This window comes from Heterodontus francisci, chromosome X (genome assembly GCF_036365525.1).
Source record: "Heterodontus francisci isolate sHetFra1 chromosome X, sHetFra1.hap1, whole genome shotgun sequence".
Lineage (NCBI taxonomy): Eukaryota > Metazoa > Chordata > Chondrichthyes > Heterodontiformes > Heterodontidae > Heterodontus > Heterodontus francisci.
Genome location: NC_090421.1, coordinates 1,809,594 through 1,832,774, shown reverse-complemented (window position 1 = coordinate 1,832,774; position 23,181 = coordinate 1,809,594). Strand labels below are relative to the sequence as shown.

Genomic DNA, 23,181 nt, shown 5'->3' with positions numbered 1-23,181 from the left:
TGATCCCGTGTGACTTCACCTTTTGTACCAGTCTGCCATGCGGGACCCAGCTGTTTCTGAAAATCCAGGTCAGGAATAGCCCAGAATGAGTGAGTGGTGCAAATGCCAAAGTCCAGGTACTCCAGTGGTCCCCCTCTCACCTCAACCTATTTCCCTTCATTTCAACCTATCTTGTGTCTCTTAATACAATGATCATAGCTGCTCTCTTGTTCCTATTAAGTTGCAAATATGTTCTACACAGATGTTCTGTTCTCCATATCCTCACTGTTGAAATGAAGACTTGTTACATTCTTTCATTTTTTTCTTTCCCAGGGCCTCCCACACACTGGAAATTATCTTTCTGGCTTTCCTCCCTTCTCCAATCTTGAGGCTTATAAAAGCTAAATTTGGTGTCCCCTAATTTACTTCCCATTCTCTGTTTTCGACCTTGGTGTCTTGAGCCGTGGACTTGAGTCTTCGTTAGGTTTCTCAATTTATATTACTTGTAGCATATTTTTAAAAATAAAAAAGCACTAGTAAAGAAGACAGTAGTTGGCAATTATTGTACATCTAATCTTTAATTATGAAAAATGGCAGTACAGCAGTTAAATCTGTTATGATAAATTATCTAAAACAGTTCATAAGTCAATGCAACAGCAAATAATCCTTGCAACTAATTCAGTTTTTATTTGGTTGTATTATTTAGTTTCCATTTCAATGTTTTGCCATAGCTATTGTGTGAAAACATCATGCAAAAATTTCATTTTAACCACTAATTGGCATTGACTTGAAGGAACATAGATTGGATTGTTGAGAATTATGATGTCCCCATCCCATAAAATAAAGCAGAGACACTGCAGTTGGCCTCACTGCCCATGGATTAGGAGAAATTAGCTGGGGTCCAACTCCTGATCACTATTTAGTGTTTCTCTACTCAAAAGTGTTTGTGTCTCCATATGGTGTAAGGAGGGGAGAAAACTGGAAACCAAAATATATATCTTTGTGAATTAATAGTACATACATACAGTTGTTGCATTGTTGGTAATATGGGCAACTCATTAACTATTTTGCCCAAGTATAACTGCTTTTACAGACCTACAGGTAAGAGACCAAAGGGAGCTCCTTTGATTCGTTAGAATGAGTAAAGCCAGCAGTGGCCAGATTTTCACTCTACTTCAGAACTTTTCATTGTTCTATTGCTGATTTGAAAAATAAAATCATATACAAATAATTGTATTTAAAAATAGCAAGAGTCTGAGTTACTGTACAATAATTTCTTTTCCTTGTCCACGAGTTTAAGATGATAAATCAAGGAAATACTGTGCATCTGATTTACTGTTATTTTGTGTTCCAAAATAATTTTGTATATCAAATCTAATTTTTTTTAAAAATGGGATTGGGACGATACAATGAGTTTAAAAAGGCACTTAAAATTTGAGACAAATTCCCTGTTAGGTTGGCATTTTACTTCACACTACAACCATGTGCCTACAGTTAAACTGAGTGCATTAATAATAGCTTCTAAGTGCTCTTGGGACCTGTAGGCTACAAGACCACCTGTGTTGGCCCATTTCTCTGCTTCTTTTGCCTCTTCATCGGGCTGCTTGTACTGGAGCTCTGGAAAGCCACTAGGGCCTCCATCCTTTGGTTCAGTAAGAGCTTTGGCGAGGTTAACAATCCCCCCTCCCAAGGATTTCAAGATGGCATGAGGGGCACAGGTATCCCATTTAAATGTAGTGTCTTCTGTGAAGACATAAGCATCTGCTAAACCAAGGATAGTGCACAAGCCTTTGTATCCTGCTCCACAAGCATAGTACATTCTTTCACCACAGAGAGGAGCTAATGCTTTCTTTATGCTTTCCTTCTCACTTGAACTCATGATAATTGAGAGTTGGTTGTGGTGTGCAGGAATCTGTTTTGGTACAGAGTGGATATTGATGTCCTTGTAGGAAATACCCCAGTAATATTTCCCCCGCCACCTGCAGAAAACAAGCATGCATTAGAGAAATCATTTTATATGTTAAAGCAAGTAGCTCTCATTAGCTATGTTAAGAGATGACCTCATCACCCTGAGATTTTGTTTCCATTAAATGGCCCTGAAATTGCTTTGTGTGTCAGTTAATTGTGATCTGGAGATGAAGTGAAGCAGACTTATGGTCTTCTACAACATTGAAAAGAAGAACTGAAAGTAAAGGCCTGCTCAGGTCATGGAAAAAAAACCCGACCCGAACCCGACAGAACCACATCAGAACCAACCCAACTTGACCCGAGCCCGATCCGACCACCAGAACGTTCCCTTTACCTACCTTCCCATTCCGAATCTGCAGGAAGCTGCAGCATGAGCATGATGACATCATAGAGACGCTTACTGCGCAGACTCAGAGTTTCCCTCCTTCACATCCCGGACTCCCAGCTCAGGTAGGTTTTTTACTTTTAACACTTGCCAGCAGAGCAAAATGCAATTCTTGCTGTATGTAGCCGAGCTGAGCCCGAAAGCCGGACCCGGAAAAGCGAACTGACCCGAACCTGACACATGTCGTCGGGTTCGGGTCAGGTAGCAGGCCTTTAACTGAAAGTTTTCCAATCTAATAGATCAAGTCACTGCACTAAAGGAAAGGGACAAGTATCTTTAGTTGGTGCTGGTTTTGATGTGTTTCTCTCAACATCGATTTGTACAGGGTGCAGTAATGAGATTCGGCTCTTGTTAATCAAAATATTCTATTGGCCATGTCCATGTGGCATAGCTGGCACCCTTTGAAAGCAAATACTGAAAATCAATGTACCTTAAATTGAGGTCCACTTCATTAAATGGTATGTTAATGACTCCCATGATTGGCTGCCCTGAGTTTCTGTCAAAGACTCCGATAAGTACAGCAGCAGATTTCAGACCGTATGTGTGAATGCCATCTTTGAAATTCTCTTCAAGTTGCCCCTTGATGTACTGATTGGTTGAATCTGTAAACAAACATTGCAGGTTTTTCAAAAAAAATGTATACAATATAAAAATTATTCAGACACCTCAGGTATAATTAACTACACTTTTTAAAATACAAAATGAATGTATTTTGTCAGTTCAACTTCATTCAGTTCTTTGAAATATATAGTCTCATTAAATCTCAGCCAGTTCTGATGAAAGGCCACAGACTTGAAACGTTAACTCTGTTTGTCTCTAGACGGATGCTGCCAGACCTGCTGAGTATTTCCAGCACTTTTGTGTTCTCCTTTCAGAGTTCCAGCATCCACAGTATTTTGCTCTTATACTTTTTTCCTCTTGTTTTATTTTCGTCCATTAAAATCCCAACTAGGAGACTGGTGTTTCCACAGCACCCCCAAAATAGATTTTTACTTAACCTTCCTCCAGAGGGAGTATTTTCCAGTCAACAATAAGCCCACCTGTAGGAGGGAGGAGGAATGAAAGGGGAGTCTCTCTCTGCACTGAGTGGGTGTTTTCAAGACAAATCAACTTGATTTATCTCATGCCACTCTTACCCCGTCTTCACCATGAGCCTTAGGTCTTACTCTAAATTTCTGTTATGTTACGACCAGGTGAGAAAGGCGTCCAGGAGTCCCTCTCAGCCTTCACCTGGTCTTACTGTAACAGGGTTTAATTTTAAACACACCGTGTTTTTAGCTCCTCCTTGGTGAATCCTTGTTCACCGCTTTCCAATTATATGGCAAAGAAACCAGCACAAACAGGCTTTCTTAGGTTTAAAGAAGAAAAGTTGAAATTTATTAAACTTAAACTCTAATTCGGTTAACACCTACGGATACAGGACACACCCACACCAGCATGCATATGCGATACACGCCTGCAAATAGAAACAGAAAAGAGCAGAAAAAAATAAAGTGAAAAGTTTGAGGCAATATCTGAAGAGTTTTTGTTACGTTTCTTCGAGCTCACTGTAGAGTCCTTGTTTGTAGGTAGATCTTGCTTTTCATTGCGGCCCAGTATTATTCTTAAACCTTGTTCACTGTAGGAGACTTTTCTCTCTTGGGGTTCATTTGTCTTCAGTGGATTCAGAGGCTTGTGATAAAGAGATGTGAGCAGACAGGAGAGATTGTCTCCGTTCAGGACCAAACAGACTTTCTCCCTTCAAACTCTCTGTGGCCAGTTCAAAAGAAAACCCTGGAACAGCCAGTTAGTTATGTGACCAGCTGGTCTAACCAGTCCTGGCCCTTGTGGATTGTATGTTCCTTAGCAGGCCCTGGAATGCGCTTCCTCACCTTCAATGTCTGTTAGTATGTAAATGTTTTTTTCCAGCCACGGCTGATCTGTTTAGCAAGTCATTTCCTCACTCCAACAACAGTTAAAAATCAATGTTCATGACAAAATTAATGTCTCACATTCTTGGCAGATAGGGGTCCAGCATGACACCTCCACACCCAGCGGAATGAAAAGCCTTTTGAGAAAATTGTATTTCATTAAAAGGGTCAAGAAAAAACACAAGATACAGAAAAAAAACATGCATTTCTCTCATTCATTCACAAATCCTAAAACTTATTAAAATTGCTCCTTTTTGGCATCCCAATAAACATGGGGTTCTTTTTTGGGGCAGTTTCTCTTCCATTTGCCCATTTCCATTGCTGCCTAGCGTCTTTGTTCCTGCTGAGGTAATTTTTTTCCCAGGAGAGTCAGTAGTGGGCGGGTCTATCCTGAACACACACTCAGTGCTTTGCTGAGTCATGCAAAGTCTTTTGACTTTGGGGGATGGGTGGTTCTCTTTGGTTCTGACTGTGGGGCAAGATTCTTTGCTAATCTCCTCTTTGTCACAGAGGACACTCCTGCCTGCATCACGGTATTTGTGCAGACTCTACTGCTCTCCCCTGTGGCACTTCGACTCGGTGAGGCATCACCCTCACGTTTTCTCTGCCCCCTAGAGGTCTGTCTTTGTCTCTGCAGGTTCCTGTAAATGCTGTTGGCAACTCTGGTGGGGTGCTTCTAGTGTCTGCATTTACATAGGAGTAAGTGGGGTCAAACTTCACATTTTTCAGGGTTGGCTGACTGGACAGTAGGGGTTTTCATCCGGGATTCCTTCCGGACTTCCTTTAACCTGCCCTCTTGGTCACTTTTTCCCAGGAAATTATAGGCCAGTGAGCCTTACGTCAGTGGTAGGGAAATTATTAGAGAGGATTCTTCGGGACAGGATTTACTCCCATTTGGAAACAAATGGACTTATTAGCGAGAGACAGCATGGTTTTGTGAAGGGGAGGTCGTGTCTCACTAATTTGATTGAGTTTTTTGAGGAAGTGACGAAGATGATTGATGAAGGAAGGGCGGTGGGCGGTGGATGTTATCTATATGGACTTCAGTAAAGCCTTTGACAAGGTCCCTCATGGCACACTGGTACAAAAGGTGAAGTCACACGGGATCAGAGGTGAGCTGGCAAGATGGATACAGAACTGGCTCGGTCATAGAAGACAGAGGGTAGCAGTGGAAGGGTGCTTTTCTGAATGGAGGGATGTGACTAGTGGTGTTCCGCAGGGATCAGTGCTGGGACCTTTGCTGTTTGTAGTATATCTAAATGATTTGGAGGAAAATGTAGCTGGTCTGATTAGTAAGTTTGCGGACGACACAAAGGTTGGTGGAGTTGCGGATAATGATGAGGATTGTCAGAGGATACAGCAGGATATAGATCGGTTGGAGACTTGGGCGGAGAAATGGCAGATGGAGTTTAATCCGGACAAATGTGAGGTAATGCATTTTGGAAGGTCTAATGCAGGTGGGAAGTATACAGTAAATGGCAGAACCCTTAGGAGTATTGACAGGTAGAGAGATCTGGGCGTACAGGTCCACAGGTCACTGAAAGTGGCAACGCAGGTGGATAAGGTAGTCAAGAAGGCATATGGAATGCTTGCCTTCGGTCGGGGCATAGAGTATAAAAATTGGCAAGTCATGTTGCAGCTGTACAGAACCTTAGTTAGGCCACACTTAGAATATTGCGTGCAATTCTGGTCGCCACACTACCAGAAGGACGTGGAGGCTTTGGAGCGGGTACAGAGAAGGTTTACCAGGATGTTGCCTGGTCTGGAGGGCATTAGCTATGAGGAGAGGTTGGATAAACTCGGATTGTTTTCACTGGAACGACGGAGGTGGAGGGGCGACATGATAGAGGTTTACAAAGTTATCAGCGGCATGGACAGAGTGGATAGTCAGAAGCTTTTTCCCAGGGTGGAAGAGTCAGTTACAAGGGGACATAGGTTTAAGGTGAGAGGGGCAAAGTTTCGAGGGGATGAGCGAGGCAAGTTCTATACACAGAGGGTGGTGAGTGCCTGGAACTTGTTGCCGGGGGAGGTGGTGGACGCAGGTACCATAGAGACGTTTAAGAGGCATCTTGACAAATACATGAATAAGATGGGAATAGAGGGATACGGACCCCGGAAGTGCAGAAGGTTTTAGTTTAGGCAGGCATCAAGATCGGCGCAGGCTTGGAGGGCCGAATAGCCTGTTCCTGTGCTGTACTGTTCTTTGTTCTTTGTCTTTGTTCTCTTTCTAAACTTTTGCCAGCCTTGTGCCTGCCTGTCCCCTTTTGTTCTCAGCGGGTGTCCCTTACAGTTCACCAGCCCTCTGCTGGAGGGTCCTCCTAATACCAGTATAGGACTTAGGGGTGCAGGTTTCACTGTAGGTTGGGGTTTCCCCTCAACCCAGCACATGTGGCAACTCCTGCAGTACTCCACCACATCTTTGTGGAGTTTTGGCCAGTCAAACTGCTTTGGTCTTTCGTATACCAGCATGTACAGCACTGTAGTCTCGTGGGCCCTTAATACTTCTCTTCAGTACCTCTGCAGCACCACTAACTGGTGAACTATTGTCCACTCCTTGCTTTCAGGTCTGTGAGGAGAACTCCATTTCCTCTGCAGTACCTCATTCTTCAAATAGAAGCAATCAGGGACTTCCTCTGCTTCACTTTCAGACTGGGCAGCCTGTGCTAACTCTCGCAACACTGGGTCGGCTTGCTGAGCCTCAGCTAGGGAAAACCCATTTAATTCATTCCCTGGGTCTCCTAACTTTCCAAAGAAAGTCTCAGACATACAGACCTGGACATCTGCCTGCAGTGCTAATGCAGTCTCCTCTGGGGGGGCTGGTTTGATCATGGCCTGATCCACTACACATTCAGGGAAACTGCAGGGGTCCATCTCCTGCCACTGCCCTGTCTCTCTGACCTTCTGCGGTCTTTCACTACTGGGGGGGCTATTGCCTTCACCCCCCACCAGATCATTACCTAGGAGCAGATCAACCTGTCCACTGGCAAACTAGGGACAATCGCTACAGTCACCGGTCCCAAAACTAGGTTGCACCTGGTGTATAGGTACAGGCATGCACTGCCCTCCAATACCATTCACCACCATTCTGGTGTTCACTGCACTCTCTGGGGGAAAAGTCAAGCCTTTTCCCAGCAAAAGAGATTTAGTGGCCCCTGTGTCCCCGAGCATCACTATGGGCTTGCTTGCCCCACTTGAGGGGTATGGGGTTATTTTTCCTTCAAACACAAAACCCTGCTGACCTTCAAGAATCCTATTAAATTTTCCTAAACTTGCAGTAGTAAACTTCCTGGGTCTCACTCTTACTGCAGTTCAAGACACAGCTTGTTCTGTTGTGCTTTCCATCAGGTTTTCTGCTTCATTGAGCGGGTGTGCCCTGATTAACTCTACAGGTTTTCCCTTTAGTTTCCAGCAGTCAGCTTTTAAATGCCCTGCTTTATTACAATGGCAGCACACAGGTTTCCGGGTCTCACTCTTGCTCCCAGCACCTTCCTTTTTGGCTAGAGGAGGGCCCCCTCTGTCTCCTGCTTTCCTTTCTCTCCCAGGACCGCTTGGGCTCCTATCACCTTCTCACCCTTTGTCGCTTTCGGATTTGTAGGAGGAAAGGTTCTCCACTGGGAAACTGACTTATAAATTAAAGCAAACTCATCGGCCAGAACAGCCACTTGCTGGGCTCTCTGGACCCGCTGCTCCTCTACATGGGTCTTTGTTGAAAATGGGAGAGAGTGTTTAAATTCCTCTCGCATAATTACTTCTCTGAGATTCTCATAGCTGAGCTGTACTTTAAGAGCCCCCAGCCACTGGTCAAAAGCCAGCTGCTTACTTCTTTCAAACTCCAGATAAATTTGATTAGCTTGCTTCTTGAGGGTTCTAAACTTTTGCCGATTGGCTTCGAGTACTAATTCATATGCCTCGAGGACAGCATTTTTTGTCAGTTCATAAATTGATGAACTCTCATCTAGCAACAGGGAATAAACCTCATGGGCTTTTCCAGTTAGCTTGCTTTGTAGTAAGAGGCCAGGTCTCAGCTGGCCATATTAGCTGCCTTGCCAGTTTCTCAAAGGATACAAAAAAATGTTTCTACATCTTCCTCATTGAATTTTGGAATTAATTGAGCTAGTTTGAACAATTCTGTACCCAGCCCTAAATTACGCTCCTCTATATTGGCCATGCTTTCACTGGGGTTACTCTGTCGCCTCCTCGTTAACTCAAGCCACTTCAGCTCTCTCTTCGTATTCATTCTGGAATATTCTTTCTCTCTCTCTCTCTCTCTCGTTCCTTCTCCTGTCTTTCTTTTTCACATTCCTTCTGGAAGGCTCTTTCTTGCTCCCTCTCCTGCCTCTCTCTCTCTCTCTCTCTTTTCCTGTCTCTCCCTTTCTCTTTCCCCATTTTCTAATTCAAGTTTCCTTTGTTCCAATTGTATCTTTGCTAGCAGTACCCTGTCTAGGTCTACTGATAACACTGCTTCTGCTTCTTCAGATTCAAGGGGGAAATGGTTGGCCTCTAGCCTTAGCAGTTCAGACTTCCTAGCCTTGCCACATACAGTGATCCCACACTGCTCAGCCATTTCCTTAACTCCTCCATAGACAGTGCTTTTAACTTATCCCAAGGTACTTCATACTGGCTAGGAGAGCTACTAGCTTCAGTTGCCGACATGTTAGTATTCAATCACACACAACCACAAGAAAAGCTGTATTGAAATCTTGCTCTTTTTTTTTGCTTGGGAAAAATTTGGCTTCCCACTTCCAATTTCTCTCGTTTGTCTGTGGGTTGATTCTGGACGCTAGCACCCAAATTTCTGTTACAACCAGATGAGAAAGGTGTCTAGGAGTCCCTCTCAGCCTTCACCTGGTCTTACTGTAACGGTTTAATTTTATAAACACATTGTGTTTTTAGCTTCCCCCCGATGAATCCTTGTTCACCGCTTTCCAATTGTAAGGCAAAGAAACCAGCACAAACAGATTTTTTTACGTTTAAAGAAGAAATTTTGAAATTTATTGAACTTGAACTTAAACTCTAATTCGGTTGACGCCTATGGATACAGGACACACCCACACCAGCATGCATACGCGATACACACATGCAAACAGAGACAGAAAAGAGAAGAAAAATGAAGTGAAAAGTTTGAGGCAATATCTGAAAAGTTTTTGTTACAGTTCTTCGAGCTCACTGTGGAGTCCTTGTTTGTAAGTAGATCTTGCTTTTCGTTGGGGCCCAGTATTATTCTTAAACCTTATTCACTGTAGGAGAGTTTTCTCTTTTGGGGTTCATGTGACTTCAGTGGATTCAGAGGCTTGTGAGAAAGAGATGGGAGCAGACAGGAGAGATCGTCTCCGTTCAGGACCAAACAGACTTTCTCCCTTCAAGCTCTCTGTGGCCAGTTCAAAAGAAAACCCTGGAACAGCCAGTTAGTTATGTGACCAGTTGGTCTAACCAGTCTTGGCTCTTGTGGACTGTATCCTCCTTAGCAGGCCCTGGAATGCGCTACCTCACTTTCATTGTCTGTTAGTATGTAAATGTTTTTTTCCAGCCACAGCTGATCTGTTTAACAAGTCATTTCCTCACTCCAACAACAGTTAAAAATCTATGTTCATGACAAAATTGATGTGCCTCATTCTTGGCAGTTGGGGGCCTAGCATGAGAGTTATAAAACAGAATGGCAATGCTGCATTGCCAGTGTTCATGGAGATTCCACAAAATCAAAGTCTCCACCTTCTGAAACTTTGAATTCACAGGGCTAACGAGAGAGTGGGAAGAATTGTTTTCGTAAAGGCTTCACTTACCAATAGGATCAATCCATATCCCTATGGTGTCAATAGGGATGTCTGTTAGTTTTTGTAAGTCTGGACCATCAATGTGGATATCTTCATGGATACACTTGGCCAAAAGGCCAGCAGCTTTCAGATTCCCATCTAGCACTTTGCTCAGCAATTCTGCTGTCCCTTGCTCTGTTTTGCAAACTTTCACAGTAATGGTTTCACCTATAATGGGAATAGAGGTATTATATTTGCTGGATTATAGTTCACCAGAGTTACTCCAAAGAATACAAGTGGTGATATCAATTCAAAAAGTTTGGAATAGTCCAGGTGTGCCAGCCTTCTCCATTCTTGTACTTAACTGTGTTTTATAGTTGGCAATGAACAAAACCAAGCACCGTATAATTAAAACATACTGGTTTGTAACCCCATAGTGACAGTTTTGAATTGGCAGAAATGTCATGAGGAAGGATGAGTCAACAAGCCATTTAAAGTTAACCCTGCTCGAATTGCTCCAACTTCATTCCAACAATCTGGCTCAACAACCTCACAGTAAGCCTAACTACACGAATTTGATACTTGTATTTTTTTTAATCCTAATTGGCAAAACCGAGTAATTAATTATTACAGGATGATTGGATAAAACATCCCAAGGTGCTTCACAGGAGCATTATAAAACAAAATATGACACCAAGCCACATAAGGAGATATTGGGTCTTATGACCTAATGCTTGGGCAAAGAAATAGGTTTTAAGGAGTGTCTTAAAAGGTGAAAAGCGAGGAGGAGAGGTTTAGGGAGGGTATTCCAGAGCTTGGGGCCTAGGCAACTGAAGCAATGGTGGAGCAATTAAAATGAGGGATGCTCAAGAGGCCAGAATTAGAGAAGTGCAGATATCTCAGAGGGTCATGAGGCTGGAGGAGATTATAGAGATAGTGAGGGGCGAGGCCATGGTAGGATTTGGAAACAAGGATGAGAATTTTAAAATCAAGATGTTGCTTAACTGGGAGCCAGTGTAGGTCAGCAAGCTCGGGGTGATAACTGAATGTGACTGAGAGTTAAGACATGGGCAGCAGAGTTTTAGATGACCTCAAGTTTACAGAGGGTAGATTGTGGGAGACCAGCCAGGAGTGTGTTGGAATAGTCAAGTATAGAGGTAACCAAAGGCATGAATGAGGGTTTCAGCAGCAGATGAGCTGAGGTGAGGCGATGTTAACGGAGGTAGAAATAGGCGATCTTAGTGATAGCACGAATATGAAGTCGGAAGCTCATCTTGGGGTTAAATGTGACACCAAGATTGTGAACAGACTAGTACAGCTAATTATGGTTTTGAAATTTATGAGCCAACTAGTTCAGGAAATTCCTGACATCTGGTGTGTACATAAATCCGACAAGCTACTGTTTGGCAACATCTGATTAAGGATTTCTCTATCGTATTAACTGATCTGAAACACTGGTGAGACTGTTTTAGAATTTGTTGCTAAATGCCAGTTTTGCAGATTAAATACAGAATAATTCACCCCCTGCAATCACATCACATTACCCAGCAAGTTAGTTGTTAAAGAGAAAAGCACAACAGATTTGTTGCAACATGACTCAGCAAGACTCCAAATTACAGCAAAGTAAACTGCCATGGAAGTTACCAACTGCAGTTTGAACATTTATAGCCCAGAAATTACATTGTAGTATTGTACAAATATTTAAGCATTTATATTCGACTAGGATGCCATGTGATTTCTTTATAAGGCTTTAACAACAGTATCCAATTACACTTTGCTGACATGATCCATTTTAACAGTTAACGTTGTCAGAGCTACAGTTAATTTTCTAACTGCAAATAGTTTGTGTACCCTGCAACACTAAGGTTGAAGGCCACTGGTGCTTCCCAGATGGCTCTAATAAGTAAATGCACTGCTTGGTGTGGTACAGAGCCAGAGAAATGAGAAAGGTCCCAGGTGCACTCTGGTTTGGGCTGAATTACCAGGTGTTATTTGGGGCAGGGGTGGTGCTACTATTGGCTTCTTCCCATGGTTGGATTGGAAATCAGCCAGATTTACATATGACTATACGAGATGATAGTCCAGTGAGTCTGTCCCAAACAATAATGATGCAGTTAAACAGTGTGATCCTAAGTATCTCCTTCCCACCCGGCCAGGAGTTATGTAATCTTCTGGGATAGGCAAAAACAAACAGATTTAAAAACCCTTTGGCATTCAGGCAGAACAAAATCTGGAAAATTCCTCTCCAAGGTGATTTAATGCGTACAGGAGATCACAGTGACTATGAGGTCCTCATTTATGTTCCATGACTGCTGTTGAAAAATGTTTTTTAATGTTCCTGTGATTGCAACTTGGGCTCATGCATGAAGAATGGTTATTTGTGGGAGGTCCTGGAGCACCTGTTGCCATCACCAGACCTGTACCCCATCAAAAAAAAAGTCAGTACCTTCGAAAGAGAAAGAAAGAAAATTGGAGTAAGTTTACAAATGACCTGATAAGCAATTTATGTATTTCAGCAAGAAAAGATTGGAGTCTCACCACCAACTTTACTTTCAAAGTTTTTTAAAAATGACTAAGCGTAATGATTGATATCAATACCCCTTCATTTTGTTCGATCTATTTGTGAACTTTGTGAGGTTTTCATCAAAACAATAAGGAAGGTGGTAGGAATGCCAGCATGAAGAAGTTACTGAGCCTGTCAGTATGAGGGAGCTAAATTAATGTCAGTGGATACAATCAGTTGATTAAAGCTGATTCAGCATCAACTGTGTCTTCCTTCAGCTCCCTTGCATTTGAAAACTTGACTGCATTCTACACGATTGTGGAATAACTGATAAGCATTTTGTAACATACCCAAACCATTTGCAAACTTATTGGATTCCTCTCCAGCGATGTGCGGTGCAAGTTCTGGAAACTGATTTGACAGAAAGATAATGATTAAAGTATCTGGAAGTTATGGAGATAATTTAAACATACAATTAATAAAAACACAAGATAGCCAAGCAATTAGCAGCCAAAATATCAGATTTTAAAAACAAATTCATTTAATGAGTTTGCATAGGATGTCAACCCATCCTCTCTCCAGGCCAGCCCCAAACTGAAGCAGAGCAACTGTTGAGGGCAAAATGGAGGCTGCATTCACCTACTCCTCTTCCCTCCAATTAAAACTAGAGTCTCACATGAACTCATTCCAAGGATTATCAATGTATTATTCATTTTTTTCTTGGAATTTAAAAGTTAGATTTGGGTTTTTAGAAAATAAATTGCGAAAAGGGACTATGCTGTTATTTACAGCAACGCCCAAAAAACCTCTCAGCAACCATTTGTCATGTTGGATAAACCGCTGGAACAGTGTGTAATGCAGCAGACGTTCCCTGATCAAGTGAGATATTTTTCCAATGGTTGAAATTTATGAATGCCTCTTATTTATACGACATTTTTACCTAAAATTAAAACGTGTGATGCTTAAGACCTTAAAGTACATTTATTTTTAAAAGATCTTTACACAGCAAATGTCAGCACCATATTTATAAACAGAACAATTTGTTCTGTTAAGTTTTTAATAATGACACAGACCCTTTCCTCTCCATTCCATTTTTATTTAAGCTCTTGGGGCAACTTTCTTGCTCATTAATGTTGAGAGGCCAGAACATGGTCAGCTGACCCTCAATAGTGGGAATGAAATATTCTTCAACTGCCATCCTTGGATTCCAACTCATGTCAGATAAGCTATGGGTCAAAAACAATGTCCTGCTTCCTTTGCATCACTCAGCATATGCCTCAACCTCTGACCCTTGAACTGCTCTCCGTGGTGTACAAGCGTGATGGTTCCATTTCTAACACTGCACCTGAACAAGACTGCTAAATGAGTGAAGCATTTGAATGCAGTTTTGTACTATGAGCTCATGTGACTTGGGGACTGCACTGAGATTACTGATTTCAGAAAAGAGACCTCTTATTTGAACCTAGACACATGGTTCGAATGCAGTGTTTCACCCAGCCTGCCTTTCTGGTATAGTCAGTACCTTTTCTGCAATATCATTCTTAATCACTTCTTGAATGATGACATCTGCCAGAGTCTTGAAGTCTTGTACAAACTTCTTATTTTTATCTGGTCCCTTCTTCTCTTCGATCAGAAGCTGGAACAGTGCCTCCTCCCGCTTGCAAGCTCGAGCAATATTTGCCGATTTCTCAGAAGCACAAATCAAGGTGGTTAGGATACTGGCCATTGCTGCAATGTGGTAACCTTTTAAGCACTGCTTTAAAAAACAAACAGAAATGTTAGGGCAGGTGATGCTGACTACTTAGGCTCCTATTGTCTAAAAAGGAGACATATACTATAATTCTTACCTAACTAAGGCTTTCTAAACTACGGGAAATAAATGCATCGTAGCATATCACAGCTGTAAACACCCGATTCCTAATATAGCAGTCCTGGCAAAATTAGGGGCGGAAAATTTCAATATCTCTTGAAATATAAAATTTGATAGCCAGATCTTGCCTCTGCAAATAATTAAAATTGTTTAACAACCTAACTCAAATTGCCAGATTCAAAGGTTATACCAATGTTTTGTAGTCATTTGCTCCTTTCTGACAGATGTTCCTGTTGGCAGTACTGAGCAGCCTTGCCTTTAGCAGTGACTGGAAGTGTAACAGTAGGCCAATTCTCAGCAGTCAGAGGACCATTCTTCAGTTATAAAACTCAAGAGTTACCCAATAGAGGATTTGTTTTCTGAGATTCTTGAAAAGCACATTCTGAAAGCGTTTCTGTGGTTTCTCACGGACAAAACCCTTTGGTCAATGAAAACAGAGTAAACTGAAGACAGCAAAAGGACTTGCAGGTCACCATGCAAGTCTCTCCTCCTCTAACCAGGCTGTAACTATTGATATTTTAATTCAGTACCAAATTGTCTTGGCTCAGACAGTATATGTGTGTGTAATATGTAGGGAAAAAATCATACATGAGGTTTGCTCCCAGCCTGCCACTGATCAGCTGATTTAAAGAAAGACGTGTATTTATAAAGCAACTTAAAGCAACTCAGAAACATCTCAAAGCATCTCAGATACAGTGCCTGACTTTGAAGTGAGGTGACTGCTATGTAGGAACAGGTAGCAGCCATTTTGCACACAGTAGGGTCATACAAGCAGCAATCAGGTAAATGACGAATTCATTTGATTTTTTTTTCAGGTGGTGTTGGTTGAGGGAGGAATGTTGGCCAGAACACACACAACTCCCTGCTATGGAGCATAAAATTAATAGAGAAACACTGCCCGCCCACCTCCCTCCCTCTCCGCCCCCGCAAAAGTACAGATGTCTTCCCTTATAACACTTAACATTATACAGTAATATAGATTATTACAGCTCCCTATAATGGAGTAATGTTTGCATTCAATGCATAAGTGAGCATTTAAACCTAACCACATCGCCACTTTCTAGTCAAATAAAGCAACATCTTACTTGGCTTTTGGCCTTATTATGGAACAGAATAAATACATTGGACAGTCCAATATCAATACCCTCCATTTTAAAAACTTCATTCACAACCCCTCTGAAAACGTTGGCAATGCACAGCAGGTTAGTCAACAAATGAAAGACAAAGTTTGATGTCACTCTTCATGCTATTGAAAATTGGTGAAGTTGTTGTGTTGTGGTTTCAATTCACTAACATGAATTGGGCGGCGCAGTGGTTAGCACCACAGCCTCACAGCTCCAGCGACCTGGGTTCAATTCTGGGTCCTGCCTGTGTCTGCGTGGGTTTCTTCCGGGTGCTCCGGTTTCCTCCCACAGCCAAAGGACTTGCAGGTTGATAGGTGAATTGGTCATTATAAATTGCCACTAGTATAGGTAGGTGGTAGGGGAATATAGGATTAGTGTAGGATTAGTATAAATGGGTGGTTAATGGTCGGCACAGACTCGGTGGGCCGAAGGGCCTGTTTCAGTGCTGTATCTCTAAATCTAAAAATCTAAACATCTGGTGTACTGCAGGCTCTGTGTGATTGGGTTGCATCTGGTAAGGGTCCTACATAGAGAAATCAGAACAGGGATTACAAATATATAAAACTCAAGTGCTGCAGAACAGAGCAAGATAGGGCACAGGGTGCCAGTGATGATCATGTACTGTACACTCTGCATTGATATTCCTCAAATAGCTGCCATACCAGTAATGCACCCTGACCAGATCCCACTGCAGGAATTTATGTACAACCAACCAAAGGAAAAGTGCCTCCACTCAAAGATTTTCCATCATGGTTTTTATTTTTTCCCCTCAAATATTAGCATATGATTTTCCAAATTAACACAGGAGAAGAATACAGAGTATTCCTCCTTCAATATGGGATGAAATTACTAAAATACTTTAAAGTGGAAATTTAAAAAAAAAGCAAGTTTTGATCTTGAGAAAACATGCATTGGCAATTAAACCAGGACTTCTTTGAGTGATTATGGGGTAGTCACATATTTAATCTGTAAAGCATCATTACCCTAAACATCAATTATCCCTGACTCTTCTAATCCATCCATCTTCTAGGCAGAATTAAACTTGGGTCTTGTGTTATACTTCTGTATTTTTGTAGTCAGACATCTGTGCTTTGGGGTTTACCTGTGTTATTTCATTCAGCATTTCAGGTTCAATTACACTTAACAAACTGGTTCAACTATAGGAATCCCTCTTACTGTGCTGCATTTCACAGAATCATTGAGTAAAGAAGGAGGCCATTTGACCTATCCTGTCTGTGGCAACAAGCAAGGAAAATGAAATTGAGACTTAATATTATGTTGCAGAATTGCAGATTTTACAGTCATAACCTATTATCCCTATCCATCTCAATTGACCTATCTAAACAGTCTCCATCAATGCACTTCATTTTAAAAACTTCACTCACAACCTCTCTAAGCTTGCACTTAACTGAAGTAAATAAGCCCGATTCTTGGGGGCGGTCTTCATAACTACCAAGGTTCAATGACATCCAGATCACTCTCCTCTGCATCCTTTCCAAAACCTCTGTATCCTTTACCATATTCAGGACCAAATGTCTGTGAAACATTCTTTAGAAACCATATTTCCTAGTAAAAGTGCAGCAGGATTGTCATTTTGGGCCCAGTGCAATGTGAGAATTGTTCTAGGAGCTTCATCTTTCACCCAGGTCTGGAACTTGACAGTGAGTTGGGGTTAGAGGGTTTTATTTTCAATGCAGGGATTGAAAACTGTAGTGTTACTGTCTGGCTTTAAGATACAAAAATTGCTACCCCCAAAACTGGACTGTCTGTCCAAACACTAGGCAGGCGATCACCTGAATACATAAACATCTTTCTGATTCAATCAGACCCAAACTAAACAAAACCCAATAAATGCAGTTCTGAGTGAAAAGTTTATTAAAGCTGGGTTTACCAGGATACCATTGATGGGCACCACAGCCAACACAAGCAGCTGATTGTGAAGGGCTTTTGTGCATTTCCAGGATGCAGGGTTGGAAAAATAAGTACCAGAGGCGTTATGATGGAATGCAAGAGGAAAAGCTTCACAATTACATTTATTCCAACACACACATTGTGGTTCTCTGAACATTACAACATGCTCAAGTACACAAAGATCGCAATGTAAAAATATTACAGACCTAAGTACTCCACTGTATTCTATAGTGTGATTCTCAGACAGGCACATCTATTGAACGGTCACATAGTCTGAATATTAACAGGGAGACATCATATCAGCTTGGTTCAGTGGTACCATTGCTCTTCTATGTCAGAAATGTGGGTTCAAGTTGCCACAAAACAAGGACACTTAATCTGGACGGACATTTCAGTGGAGTTCTGCTTTATCAGAGCCATTGCCTTTCCAATGAAATGTTAGACCAAGGTCCCATCTCCCTGTGTAAGATTCCCAGCACTATTTGAAGAAGAATAGGGAACTCGTCCAGTGCCTGGCCAATGTTCCAACTTCATCCAACACCTTTCAAAAACAAACAGATTAACGGATCATCTATTTTATTGGTGTTTATGGGATGTTGCTGGTGCAGAATTGGTTGCTGCATTTCCCTGCACAATAAACCATGCACTCCAAAACAACTCATTGTGTAAACATTACTTGAAAATGTGATGATGAACTGTATAAATCCAAGTATTATTAGGAAGCTATCTGCTCAGTTATCAGTTTGAATTCAGCTATTTTTCTTTGTCTTTTAATTAGGATTATGTGAGCCAGCCCCTGGCATTTTTGCTGTTAAATCAATTTCCTGGAGGTCACCAGAAAATTTGTAGACCCAGGAAAAGCTGTACTGGTAAGCCGATTTAACAACATAAACATGGAGCCAACTCAGGGCGCTGGGTTCACCAAAGCTAAATGACCAATATAGAATCGTAGAGTTATACAGCACAGAAACAGGCCCTTCAGCCCAACATGTCCGTGCCAGCCATCAAGCATCTAATCCCATTTTACAGCACTTGGCCTGTAACCTTGTATGCTATGGCGTTTCAAGTGCTCATCTAAATACTTCTTAAATGTTGTGAGGGTTCCTGCCTCTACCACCCCTTCAGGCAGTGTGTTCCAGATTCCAACCACCCTTTGGGTGAAAATTTTTTCCTCAAAACCCCTCTAAACCTCCTGCCCCTTACCTTAAATCTATGCCCCCTGGTTATTGACACCTCCGCTAAGGGAAAAAGTTTCTTCCTATCTATGCCCCCTCATGGGCGGCGCAGTGGTTAGCACCGCAGTCTCACAGCTCCAGGGACCCGGGTTCGATTCTGGGTACTGCCTGTGTGGAGTTTGCAAGTTCTCCCTGTGTCTGCGTGGGTTTTCGCCGGGTGCTCCAGTTTCCTCCCACATCCAAAGACTCGCAGGTGATAGGTAAATTGGCCGTTGTAAATTGCCCCTAGTGTAGGGAGGTGATAGGGAATATGGGATTACTGTAGGGTTAGTATAAATTGGTGGCTGTTGGTCGGCACAGACTCGGTGGGCTGAAGGGCCTGTTTCAGTGCTGTATCTCTAAATAAATAAATAAAAGAAATAAATAATTTTCTATACCTCAATCAGGTCCACCCAGCCTTCTCTGCTCTAAGGAAAACAACCCCAGCCTATCCAGTCTCTCTTCATAGCTGAAATGCTCCAGCCCAGGCAACATCCTGGTGAATCTCCTCTGCACCCTCTCCAGTGCAATCACATCCTTCCTATAGTGTGGTGCCCAGAACAGTACACAGTACTCCAGCTGTGGCCTAACTAGCATTTATACAGCTCCATCATAACCTCCCTGCTCTTATACTCTGCCTCGGCTAATAAAGGCAAGTATCCCATATGCTTTCCTAACCACCTTATCTATCTGTGCTGCTGCCTTCAGTGATCTATGGACAAGTACACCAAGGTCCCTCTGACCCTCTGTACTTCCTAGGGTCCTACCATCCATTGTATATTCCCTTGCCATGTTAGTCCTCCCAAAACGCATCACCTCCCACTTCTCAGGATTAAATTCCATTTACCACTGCTCTGCCCATCTTACCATCCCATCTATATCATCCTGTAATCTAAGGCTTTCCTCCTCACTATTTACGACACCACCAATTTTCGTGTTATCTGCGAACTTACTGATCATACCTCCTGTCTTCACGTCTAAATCATTAATGTACATTGTAAAAGGTCTAATAGTGCTTCTTCTATGCTTTAAACCTGTTTGATTGAGACAGCCTTGGAACAAATATTCTATACAGAGTCTTTCCTGATGTGGTGTTACTCTGCATTCATAAGTTCACACATTGTCCCAAACCCTTTAACCTGTTCCAACACCACTGATGAACTTCTTGGGACATCAAAACATGTCTAAGATGATCCTGGTCATTCCTACGGTCATAGAAAAGCTGCTCCTGATACGTGAGCAGCCTTTCATTGTTCAATCACCTGGCTTCTGATAGAAAGAAGCTCATTAGTGAAACTTTGCAAAAAAATGATTATTGTATAAGTGTAACTACTAAAAACTTGTTAAAATTAATTTTCAGGATGTGGGTGGCTCTGGCAAGACCAGCATTTATTGCCCATCCCTCGCTGCCCTGACTGATTGGCTTACATTTTTTTCCAAATTATATTTTATTCATAAAGATCTGTAAAAAAAATACATTACAAAACAGTTCCAAACAGCACCAAGTTGACAATACAAAGAGTGCAAAGGAGATCAGTTTCCTTCAATACAGGAGTGAGTTGCCTCACAACCCTTCCATTTCATTTTACATGCCATGTACATTTTACAGCAAAACAAATATTTTCTGGATACAATTCGAGGGGTTTTCCATGGATCCAGCCCCTTGGGGGGGACCTAACTGGACCATTTAAGTGGGCAGTTACGAGTCAATGTCGGGGTGGGACTGGAGTCACATATCGGCCAGATATTAGTCCAGGAACATCACCTTTACATTACACTACCACACGATGTGGAGATGACCGATAGAAGTGTAGCTATATTACAATACACGAGCTGAAAACGTGCACCAACTAACCTAGGGATTTCCCGGAGGCTGTCAGTCTAAGAGTTAAAGCCGTCCACTGCAATCTTTGATCCGCATTCAGTACTCACGAACCTGCGTTCCTTTTTTCCTGTGTCAGTTCCAGGCTTCGCTTCCACACTCGGCCGCCGGGGGATCTGCACTTGAAATTACTCTTTGTGTGGATGTGCAGGGGCGGAGGAAGTTTTAACTCCGTGTGTTTATTTTCTCTTTCCCCACCCACAGTTTGTAATAGTCTGCCTGAGGGCTTCAGCTTCTTGGCCTGACTGCGAGGGCGGCTCCTGGAGGCCCAGTCACTGCGCTCGGGAATAACCTGAAAAAAAAGGACACGAATTTCAAGAAAACAGACATAGGAGCGATTTGCTGCTAGAGAGTTTAAAAAGTGCAGCCAGCACAAAATTACAATGGCCAAGACGTCAATCAAGGATCACACTTAACAGAAAGTGTCACTTTTTAAAGGGGCACAAACAATAAACTTCAAATCACAGGCAAAACAAAAGGAAACCTATTAAGTCATTATTGTCTGTCTGCAATGAACTCCAGTCCCTCTAGCAGCAGAAGGCCGCCAACACCACATGCTTCCTCTCCAGGGACACCCGGGTGCAGACATAGCCACTGAATATACTGAGTTCTCCCATTTATTTCCAGCTGTGGCTCCAGGGCTTTGTCCTGGCTGCCTGCCTGTCTTCCATGGTACTTACTATGCCCAGATTCTTGGAGAGGGAGCATGCAGTGTTTGCCAGTATGCTTGAGGCCTTTTGCAATCAAAGGACACTGCAGGATATAAAATGTTCCTATAGACACTGGGAACAACATTCAGATTTAGTTGGGAAGTTTCCCTATGCTTATATTGAGCTTCTTTTAGTTTGATTGGACCATGTGATCACTTGTGCTGTGTTTTGTTTGGTGACACCAAAGCAACTCAGTGTAACTCGTATTGGTCTATCAAAAGGCCAGAGACTCTTGATTCCCATTCCTGAAATAGATCCAGCTTTGCACTTTTAGCTTTAGCTGGAGACTTGGCAACACCTTTTGAGACCTGTGAAAATATGGCTGTTGGGTCTCAGGCAATATAATAAAGATGTCAATGGCAGGAGTCCCTTCTGCAACTGGTGGGCACTGCAGGAAATAGTGTATCTAATCAACAACATTGTGGTCTAAGTTTCCCTTTTGTTCTATTGAAATCGGACATAGGTTGTTTTATTTTTAAAATCTTTCAGTTTAATTGGACCATTTCTTAGATTATTGCCATGTGACAAGATAAGGCCATGTCAATCATTGACAAATTTTTCAGCATGAAAATAGAAAGAGATGCCTGGGACACTCCTTGGTGACTTGGAAAGACAAGCACATCCCCCAAAGTAAACACATGTATAGCATGCTAGTGGTTAAATATATTCTCTTTGCTCCCTCTGATTATCTTGACTCCAGTAGTTGGACTGACAAGCTTCTGAGGCCGAGAAAACCATTGGATTTGTTCTGAGTTTCACAATTCCTAGGCTTGCTCATAATCTAAGGATATTTTTGGTATATGGATGAAACTTGCTCAGTGAGTTTTGACCTCCTGGTGCATTGTTTTATTGCCAATATCATTAACTTGCAGTGATAAAGTGCATTGTGTTACCCAACATCATATTAATTTGACTTTCAACAACAACAACTTGTATTTATATAGCCCTTTTTAATGTAATAAAACATCCCAAGGTGCTTAACAGGAGCATCGTCAAACAAAAATTGGCACCAAGTCAAAGATGGTGATGTAAGGACAGGTGACTAAAAGTTTGATCAAAGAGGTAGATTTTAAGGAACATGTTAAAGGAGGAGAGGCAGAGAGTTTTAGGGAGGAAATTCCAGAGCTTAGGACTTACACAGTTGAAGGCAGGGCTGACAGTGGGTGGGGCAAAGTAAGTATGGGGGTTCAAAAGAGACCAGAGTCAGAGGAGCATAGATTTGGAGGAGGGTTGTGGGGCTGGAGGAGATTACAGAGATAAGGAAGGGTGAAGCCGTGGAGGGATTTGAACACAAGGATGAGAATTTTAAAACTGAGGCATTATTTGGACCAGGAGCCAATGTACGTCAGCGAGCACAGGGATACTGGGTGAACGGGTGCGAGTTTGACCCTTAAAGAAGTTGTCTCATCATCAAGGCCCCTCCATAAAAAAATGGAAACTTAATGAGGGCAATTGTAGCATCCCTTACTATTGCCACAGCTGAGATCAGCTAATTCAGCACTGAACCTGGAATTTTTCTGTTACAACAAACAAGAGCTCTGTTTGCCATCTCCCCATAATGATGTCTGAAATCAGGAAGTCATTGTGTGGGAATGTTGAATTTTAACCTGTGCTTATCACTGAAGTCGTATTGCATTCAAACATGATTGATCCTACAACACTCATTCTTCCAGCAGACGGAGGTGCATATCGTAATTTCACAAGGCTTGTTGTCAGGTTCATTGATAAAACATGCATCTTCTGGTTGAAGTTAAGATCATAGAAGTTACAACACAGAAACAGGGCATTCGGCCGAAGCAATCCATGTCAGTGTTTACCCTCCACACAAGCAAATAGTTCTAATCACATCAGTGTCTCTTGAAATTCAGTATTGCTTTGTGCTGACTTACAGAGTTCTGCCAGGACAGGATACTCCCCAAGTGATTCTTTGAGCAGATCTGAATGCGTAACCCAACTTTTTGACATAACATTTCGC

At 42.2% G+C, this 23,181-nt stretch overlaps 2 protein-coding genes across 7 annotated transcripts in view; one reads left to right on the top strand and one right to left on the bottom strand.

Annotated features, from left to right (window-relative positions):
• Positions 1-23,181, top strand: part of pan2 (poly(A) specific ribonuclease subunit PAN2) — a 112,863-nt gene that overhangs the window by 82,599 nt on the left and 7,083 nt on the right. Inside the window, exons 27-28 of one of the 4 annotated variants that reach the window (XM_068024880.1) lie at positions 18,179-18,269; positions 20,701-20,959. The exons of 2 other annotated variants lie outside the window; for them this stretch is intronic. In XM_068024880.1, coding sequence (XP_067880981.1) covers positions 18,179-18,249 — 71 coding nt within the window. In that variant the 3' untranslated portion in view covers positions 18,250-18,269; positions 20,701-20,959. Of the gene's footprint in view, positions 1-18,178; positions 18,270-20,700; positions 20,960-23,181 lie in introns of those variants that run through there. One more of the 4 variants, XM_068024881.1, reaches the window with a different exon arrangement.
• Positions 576-20,870, bottom strand: inpp1 (inositol polyphosphate-1-phosphatase). Of its 3 annotated transcripts, none has more exons than XM_068024890.1 (6): positions 20,551-20,870; positions 14,018-14,251; positions 12,846-12,906; positions 10,023-10,220; positions 2,763-2,934; positions 576-1,958 (listed from the first exon to the last, which is right to left on the bottom strand). In XM_068024890.1, exons 2-6 carry the CDS (start codon positions 14,219-14,221, stop codon positions 1,454-1,456), a joined length of 1,140 nt encoding a protein of 379 aa, XP_067880991.1. In that variant the 5' UTR covers positions 14,222-14,251; positions 20,551-20,870; the 3' UTR covers positions 576-1,453. The 3 variants fall into 3 exon arrangements, with proteins under 3 accessions (XP_067880991.1, XP_067880989.1, XP_067880990.1); XM_068024888.1 differs by having other exon boundaries at positions 20,470-20,869; XM_068024889.1 differs by having other exon boundaries at positions 14,018-14,248; positions 20,470-20,869.